The sequence below is a fragment of the Vanessa tameamea genome, chromosome 15 (genome assembly GCF_037043105.1).
Source record: "Vanessa tameamea isolate UH-Manoa-2023 chromosome 15, ilVanTame1 primary haplotype, whole genome shotgun sequence".
In the NCBI taxonomy this organism is placed as follows: domain Eukaryota; kingdom Metazoa; phylum Arthropoda; class Insecta; order Lepidoptera; family Nymphalidae; genus Vanessa; species Vanessa tameamea.
Window position 1 is genome coordinate 4713229 of NC_087323.1, and position 9857 is coordinate 4723085.

Sequence of the window (9857 nt, forward strand, 5' to 3'; positions counted from 1 at the left end):
CTCGTATGTAAGGACAAAAACCACTTAGATTTATGACGTATTAAATCTTCTCAGGTTAAATTAATATCGATTTATGTTTCATTTTAATTTGAATATGAAGTAAATAATAGTGTTATTGAACAACATTCCGCAAGATAATTTCCTTGTTATGATAATATTACTTATACGTTGATACTTTATGTGTATTTCCATTTATAATCTATGAAATAATATAATAAGGAATAACGAATGTGCATCCTAAACCGTTCTTAGATATTGTGTGGACATAATGACGTTATTGATAAGTGTAACTAAAGGCAAATGACTGAAAATCAACTGGGCGAAACCCGTCGAATATCCAAAACTGAGTCATTAGGGAAACTCATTCTAGGAAAAAGAATCAACGCAATGATGTTTACAATAAACACTCATTTGTAATGTTATAACTGTGGATGTATGACGTGTGAAGTGTAATTTCAGTTTAAGATGGAATTAGTACAGAACAAAAGTGATGTGTTTGTGAATGGAAGTGCGTTTATATCTGATGCGGATCTGGCATCAGTGGAACTTTTCAAGGGATATCCGGATGGTCTGATGAAATTTGCAACAGCTAGCTGCATTGTCTTCATGATAATTGGAATTCCAGGGAATATCATCACTATTTTGGCTCTAGCGCGGTACGAAAAAGTAAGTATTATAGTTTTTTTCGTGAATGAATAAAGGAATGGATAACAATATTTTTCAAAAAAAAAAATCTGTTGTCTATTGTTTATTTATTCATTATTGAGTGGCTGTTTAGTTCATTATTCCTAGTTCGAGCCAGCATCATAAACTAAATTTTATTTTTATATTATGTTCAATACTAAAAACGTAATATATTTTTAAGTATATGAGTATTAATTTGACTTTTCGTTCATATAGATTCACATATAAATTGACAGCATTGATTAATTTTATAACATGCGATAGTTACATAAGTTTTCCTTAACTAAAGTGTATATATGTAACACACAACTAAGATGTTTTATAACATTTAAAACATATTCTTATCATATCAAATAATTAATAATGCAAAAATTGCCATTTTCGTCACAACTATAATCACCGAGCAGTCTATTTCTAAAACTAACTGGACACTAAGGAAATAATAATTATGACAAATTGTTCATTGTACAATGCACTTGGGTAATACGCACTTAATACCATACACTTAATTCTTGCAAACAATATAACAGTTTAACAAAGTGGAATTTTAATAAAATTTATAATTTAGTGCTTTTTATACTAATTTAATTCTTTTTATAATGATTTCATTCTCATTTTATAATAAATTGTGCTTTTAAAAGTATAAAAAAAGTTACCTTCTATGGTTTTAATTCAATATTTTAATTTACATTATTTTTATTAAAATAAAATTATTACTACCCGCATTATGTATAATATGATATTTTATTTTCAATTAAAAGAATAAAAGAACGTTTATTTTCGATAAATATACACAACGCATCTGGTAAATGCTTATAATATATATATTGAAAATATATTTTCAGAAAAAACCTAAATCAAGTGACAAAGTTTGAGTGTAAGAATGAACGAATGTGAAGATATTGTTAGACACACTTTATTTCTATAGAATTTGAATCTAATCCCGAAAATATAAAGTTTAATTTGCATTGTAGATCATGTACCATGTAATATATAACCGCAGAACATACTCTCCATGTTAATACGTGACCTTTAAAAGTAATCAAGTCGTAATCCACCAGACCGCACGTCGTCCGGCCACAATCAGTACGGGATGGTACTGATTACAACTTTGCGTAAACTAAAACTGATTGTATTATCATATTAATGTTTCCGTTTATTCTTTAATTAATTTAATCCCTTTTATTTGAAAATCCGTCAACACGGTTAAATAACATGTTAATATTTATTAACCGACTTTAAAATAAGATTCCTATTTTTTACGTAGATTTCTCTGATACTAGGTTTTGACATATTTTTATAGAGAGCTAACGCTTCTGTAAATTCTAGACTGGGTTTATATTAAACATTATTAGTAATTCTGTTTTCAATGGATAAACTTATTTTATTTATCCCGCTGCAGTTAAATCGTGTACATTCCTACCTCAGGGTGATGTATTGAAGCTTACTCACATTTGAAATTATTATTTACTGCTCTTATAAAACGGTAAATAATATTAAAATGACACAGTTAAGTGCTTGAGGTAAACCAAAATGAATTAATTTAATTTCATTATAAATTGTATTATTTACTTGTATTTTTGTTTCAATTTTATTCGCAATTATAATTGCTTTTTTAATATATTTTCGTCTAATCAAATGCCTTAATTTATTACCGATAAAATTATCCAAATAATCACATAATCTCAACAGTCGATTTGATATATTTTGTTTCGTATTTTTTATTTGACATATATCATTTGTCTTATATTTTTTTATATATATTTACATATACATATATATTTTAAAATATACATAAGTATATATTATATTATTTTTAAAATAACTTTCATGAAATCAAGCAATTAGGAAAAAATAACACAAATATGAATAGGGCACTACGGTAAAGAAAAATACATTATGAAATTTCATAAAAAAATAAATTGACGTAGAAATATACTTAAATAATCTGATTTTGAAACATAAGAGCTTAAATATTATTGTTTTATTTTATTAAAATTTAAAGTCGTAATTTTTAATCTATATATCACGTGACCTAATACACGAGCCTCCATGGTATGACGCCATAGGCAAAAACTGTCAATTCAGTTTAAACAGCTAGGTTACATATCTATCAATTTAAACTTTAAGCAGTAATGTAATTAAATAATTGTGTTTTTTCATGTGTCGTCGATCATTTTAGAATACCCAATTTTTGGAAGTATGAATTCAATGCATTTAGGCTCTTTCTAAATATATAACAGCTAATTCTCGCGACTTACTTGCATTAAAGGTTCTAAATTCTTTCTTAAGAATTTTTTTTTTTGTCAGACTGGAAAATATTCCAATTAGTGCATTCAAACAAACATTTTTACCTTCACATAATAGTATACATGTATTTAAAACAAAATACGACTTAAAATACCATTTCATACTGTTAGGGTAACACATTTAAGATTTCAACATTTGTGTAAAACATAAACAATGTATTATTTACCGTATTGAAATGCGTAATGTTAACAGTATGACGCATGTGAATACGTAAGTAACTTCTGTAATCGAGAGTCATTCTTTGAAGAAAGTTTCTTGAGACCGCTTCCAGGACAGTATGACTAGAGCTTGACGATGAGTGTTCTCAGGAAATAATCACGATAACAAACTTTACTGTAATATTATTTGTGGAATTTTAGTGATATGTGGATTAGATATATATTGAATTCGAACAAATGTGTTAATATCTTATTTAATAATATAATTTTAAGAATGAATCACAATGAAAAAACGCTTTTATAAAATAATTTCTAAAATTAATCGTTTACAATGATATTCGAAATTAGAACTTGCAAATCAAATCACTAAGTCACTCGTATAAACTTTCAAAAACTATTAAACAACCTACTTTATCTAGCACATATTCAAATCGATTATTTTAATCAAGTAATAACGCATGTTTTTAAACTGGCCTATAGTTATATGAAACTTAAAGTATCTTTAACTTTGACCGCTAGAAATTATAAAAAATTACAGATACAGGGCAATTGAAATGAGCCTTTGTGACGTAATCACATTATTTAGCACAAATGAATAAGGTATATGACACACCTGCGAGCGTGACTCTTAGAAGAAAGTTCCGCAATACCGGATAGTGATACGACGTGATGAATTGAAGTGTTACGAATAAAAGATAAAATAATCGGCTTAGTTAAACACATATTTAATATTTGAGTAATAATCTGAAATTTATAATGTTTTTGCTTTTAATTATTTATAACAGACAATTTGTTATCCTTTTGATTATTATATCATACAAATTCTAAAATGTAATATCCTTTGTACCTGTAATAACACTTACTCTCTTATCAAACTAGAACACAGTAGTACGAAATGATGATATTTAACAAAATAACTGGTGGATACCTTATACGCATTTATGTCGATCCCAACAAAACACGTAACGCGTTCATTCGTATAATTTGTACGATCGTCATTTGAATACGTCATTCTTTACCTTAAAAATTAATACTTAATCGTTGAAATGCTGACTACAGCATCACTCTTAGTAATTAAAGTTAGGTAGATGATGAGGATTTTGATATAAGATTTGCTAATATTTCAAATAGAAAATTCAGATTAATACAATTATGTTAAGTTTTAATACATTAGCTATATAGGGCTAATAATATTTAGGGCTTAAGGCCACGTTTATTTACTTAATTTTTAATAAAATACACTTAGCAAATAACAATCTAATTTATATTCTTATGCTGTCTCTGCTATTCGCTGTCTCACGCACACTAAGAACTTTTGTAAGTACGAGCGTCACATTCCGATAATTTTAGCGTGGAAGGGCGCGCCTTCGTGAGTGGATAGATCTATACGTTGTTTACGTTGTTTACGAAAAAATGACTGTCAGTTTTTATTCTCACAGATCGAAAAAGTATAGTGTGCCTTCGAAATATCAGATAACTGTCCTGTTTGCGTGTTATATTTTTCTTAAATCATAGTAAGACGTTAAAAATAATACAAAAATAGATCTCTTTGATTGGTCCTTTTTTCACTTTTACAATGATTTTGAACGTCAGCCTCAGAGACAACGATCTACAGATTTTTTTATCATTGTGTTGTCTATAAAAATGCAGTACAAACCACTTTAATTGTTGCCCGTTGTCTATTACTTACAAAAACCTCTCAACAACGCTTCTGTATTTGCTTTATGAATTGTTATATATTATGTTCTACCGCTAGACATCGGTACTCAGTATTGTTGTGTTCCGGTTTGAAGGGTGAGTGAGTCAGTATAACTACGGGCACAAGGGACATAACATCTTAGTTCCCAAGTTTGGTGGTGCATTGCTGATGTAAGGAATGGTTAATATTTCTTATAGCGCCATTGTCTATGGCCCATTTGCTCGTTCGCCTATCTATATCATAAATGTGTGACCGATTAGAATATTCTACTGCTCTGAGACACAAAGCAAAAATTTAATAACGAAAATGTCACTATACCGTATAGAGCGTACGTGCTTTTAACGTGAGAGTCGTCTAATGAAACGAAAAAGTATTTATATGTGTATATATACCTATATATATATATATATATATATATATATAACATGCACAACATTTCGTTAATATTCAATTTCTTACATTTTTAATTGTATTCAATTTTGATTTCAATAAATTTTATAAAAAAAGTTAAGCGCTGTTATTTTTTCATTTGCCTCGCTGTCTTTTAATGTGATTCAACGTTTCTTTATACTTATATTTTAATTGAGGAACCGTTAAGCAATCATAGTAATTTTTAGCAACGCACTGTAGGCAAATATTGCTTCAATAAATCATATTAGGACTTAGGGTAACAGGATAAGTAAACAGGATAGCAGCTCACTGCTATTATTAATACCAATAAATTACCGCCAAATAAGATGTACCACCCTTGAGAACTGATGATACAGCAATAGTAATTATTGCTGTTTACTTACCTCAGGTTTTTGAAATGCTGATTCAAGTCCAATTAACTAATTTGTCTCAAATCCGAGGGTTTAAATAAAAATCCAAATTAGTATAATTTTGATTTTGACCAATGTTTCTGCAAATGGAGGTTATTGCATAATAACATATTTTTGAACTAAGAATTTCTAAATTTCGACAAATCATAAATTATACAATTATCGAACTAGAAATATTAACTCGGTGATCGTTAGTTTGTTAATAAATCCAGTCAGGCTGTATATACACTGCTGTCCTCCGAAAAATTTATAACAATATCACTATGACAGTTTTGATTTATAAGTCTTTTTCGCGAACGTCGCGACAAATTTCTTATTTTATACCGAATGATTTATTTATTCATTAAAAGCTGCCAGAACTTTTACAAATTTTTATTCACATAAGTACTCGTTTTGGCAAAAGGTTGAAAATGTTCATTACACCATAAATCATATTTTTATTCATTATATATTTTGTATTTCACTTGGATAATAAATTCAATTCATAACGTCAAATTGTCGAGACAATAAGTTGATTTCAGATTAGATAACCATTAAACGAAATAAATTTTTCGAATAAAACGCTCAGAGAATACTGAACGACGCAAAACATAGTGTTTTGACTCAGTGTAAACTTTCAAAAGCATTTATCAATATAGATCGAATGACGGCTATATTTTTTTAATAATAATCTTAATAATGGAACTAACATAATTATTATTTAAATATTCACTAGCGACCCGCCCCGGTTTCGCACGGGTGCAATGATGATACTATATATACTACAGAATGTCTTCCAACGTTCACAGTCATTAGACAATACAAACTGCTACGTCCCTGCGTTTTAAATCTGTAATATCTTCGAAAATATTCATTTAACAATTACATGCTGTAAAGGGCTATATTCATCTATATGAAATGCACAATGTATTTAAGGTACTTAATTGGATAATGATAAAAAATTGTTATTGTGGGTTATCCCTAAAATATAGACATCAAAATATTATAATATTTTGATCTATCTCGTAAGTTTAAGCCAGCGTTTATAATGTAAGCGCAAAAAAAATGTGTTTATTTACTACATCACTCGAAAATTGTCAGGGTTTCTCTCCTATATTGTACATGTAATATACATATAAACCTTCCTCTTGAATCAATCTGTCTATTAAAAAAATCGCATCAAAATCTGTTGGGTAATTTTAAAGATCTAAGCATACACAGGGTCAGACAGCGGTAAGCGACTTTGCTTTATAATGATTCCAATGAACAATTTAATTCTTGCCGTTAGTTTATTCCTTTAAGACATCATTGCACTAATATGCAATATAAAATTTATGATTTATCGGAGCGGAACTAAGTTTTTTAGTAAAAAATGAAATACGTGATTACGATATGATAAAACACTTTTGATATATACATATATACCATACTAACTTAACGTATTTCTAAGGATTCCGTTACAAACGTTAGACACAACATGTAGATAGACTAAGTGACTAAGGAAATGATTTCTTATCTTATCACGCTTGGCCTGAGAACTTGAAAATGATACAATATAGTCCCTTGATAGATTTGTAAATATTTTACTTATAACTTGGTTATTCGTTTATTCAGAAAGAATACATAATAAATTGTTGATTTTATTTCAATATATAATATATTTGAAATGTTAAACCAAATTACTATAAAATATAAAGCTGGTTATAACCATAGGTTTTAAAACCGTTAAAATATAACAATAATATATTATTATTTCCGAACATAATTTGTCACTAGGTGGTTATTTTGACATTTCAATAATTAGGTATATTTCATACTAATTAAATAATCTCTCAACTGTAAGCCAATGAGGAAGTCGAATCGATTCGATTTCTATATAATTTATAAGTTTAGTCATTCGTTAACATATAATTAACATTTAGATTAATTGACAATAAATGTATTACTTATGTATATATATATATATTATTCATCTAGCTCATCATATAAAAATAAGGAAATACAGTTTTGATTGTGAAATGAGAAAAAACATAATTCGAAATGTAGATACTGTGCAATTAACTTGCAAAAAAAATGGTCAATTTCGTCATAAGCAACGTCATGATCGAATTATTTATTCGTTCTTGTAACTTGAAAACAATATTGTGATCTCGTAGTAATATATTCTTTGTTTTTTATCTAAATCGAGTTAAAATAAAAAATAAAAACTTTTACACTACATACTATATTTTTTTTTAATCATTACATCACTAAAATAATTATAATAGTAGTGTTTACGTGTGATTTTCTTTGTGCAGGTGCGAAACGCTACGGCCATATTCATAATGGGTCTATCTTGTTCGGACCTGCTCTTCTGCTGTTTCAATCTGCCTCTCGCCGCTTCCACTTTTTGGCATCGTTCTTGGAACCACGGCGGCCTCCTGTGCCGTATGTTTCCGCTGGCAAGATATGCGCTCGTTGCTGCCTCACTGTTCACTGTCTTAGCTATCACAGTCAACAGATATGTCATGATTGCACATCCAAGATTATATCCTAAGTGAGTACTTATAACCAGCTAAATATTCAATTTTCTTGTATCTTATTATATCTTTATTGCTTTGAAAACGAAATATTTCATTAACAGGTTGTACAAGAACCGAAACATAGCAATAATGCTGATCTTCATATGGATTCTGTCGTTTGGAGTCATGATAGCTACATGGTTCGAAAAATGGGGTCGATTTGGATTAGACACAAATATAGGATCCTGCTCTATTCTTCCAGATAAAAAGAACAGATCACCAAAGAAAGTCCTTTTTCTTACCGCTTTTATACTACCTTGTATAGCAATAATACTTTGTTATGCACGGATATTTTTCATCGTTCGTAAAGCGACGAAAAAGTCTATGAACACTAACAAACGGTTACCGAACCCAGATGAGCTGTCATCGGCGGATACGTCCTCCTCGGTATCAGCACGAATAACAGCGGAAATTAGTAGCAATTATGTTATGGAACAGACCATAGATCATGATATACCACTAAGGACTGATCAAAGTCCGGAAATTCAACGTTCGACGACGTTCAAACTTAGCACGAGAGACGACGTCGTGAGACATCCTGAAGATTTAAGAGAAGAACCAACCAGACTTCGAAGAACCGCATTAAGGAAATCCATGGCACTCCTGAAACTTTCCCTGCCAACACGAAAAGATAGAAGACTGGGAACGCTGATCATTGCTATAATGATATCATTTTGTTTGTGTCATTTACCTATAACGATTACAAAAGTATTACGCGAGATTAACCCCCACCCTGCATCTAATATAGCTGCCTACATTCTTTTATATTTATCGTCTAGTATTAATCCTGTAATTTACGTAGTCATGTCAAATGAGTACAGAAAAGCCTATAAGAATCTATTTAGGCGGCGAAGCAGAGCTTCGTTATCTTTAAAGGAAATCAGAAATCAATCATAGCGTATAGAATTAATTGGGAAATAATTCCTTAGAATATCACGTAGGATTTGAATTTAATACTCATTTTAATATTTATTTAGGTTAAGGTTAGAATACTTATATCTTGCGAATTATGTGTGTCATATTTTTTTGTCTTTTGTAAATATTGATAAATGTTATTTACGTAATAAAGGTTACATGAGGCTTCATCATTAAAATTATGATTAAAGTAGCTGTTTTTCAGTAATTTATTGTTGTAGATTAGGACTAGGCTTGGATTAGAAATATCTTAGGAGTAATCATACACGTTTACCTGTTATAGACAAAGAATAATAATATAATGTTATATAACGATACGGTTATGTAGAAAATCATTAGTATATAAGATGACCAGTATGATTGTTTAATAAATGGGGCCCAAGAACAATTATTATTGACATTCCGTTATATGATATAATATAAATCACTAATATTATATTAAGGCACGCGCACACTAGTCGAGACATTAACAAGTAAAAACTCTACAGCGATTTCATGTCACTTACACACTTACTAATTTAATTAGCATTGTTTTATAAGAAGATATTTATTGTATTAGTTTTGTGTTCTTATATTTATGAACTAAATAAAACAATAGCAAGTTCGCAATGCAATGCTACTTTCTGAAATAAAAAAAGACTGTTTTCCACAGCTGCTTGCATCTACTTTAAAAAAAACTGTCTAGTGATTACTCTTCCTTTAATCATAGACGGCCAATTTAAATTTAACG

At 29.3% G+C, this 9857-nt stretch overlaps 1 protein-coding gene across 1 annotated transcript; it reads left to right on the forward strand.

The window, feature by feature from the left end:
- The first annotated feature begins 41 nt into the window (after positions 1-41).
- LOC113399108 (G-protein coupled receptor moody-like) lies at positions 42-9609 on the forward strand. Its single transcript, XM_026638147.2, has 3 exons — positions 42-666; positions 7949-8187; positions 8275-9609. The coding sequence occupies exons 1-3, from the start codon at positions 466-468 to the stop codon at positions 9107-9109; spliced, it is 1275 nt and encodes a 424-aa protein (XP_026493932.2). The 5' UTR covers positions 42-465; the 3' UTR covers positions 9110-9609.
- The last annotated feature ends 248 nt before the right edge of the window (positions 9610-9857 follow it).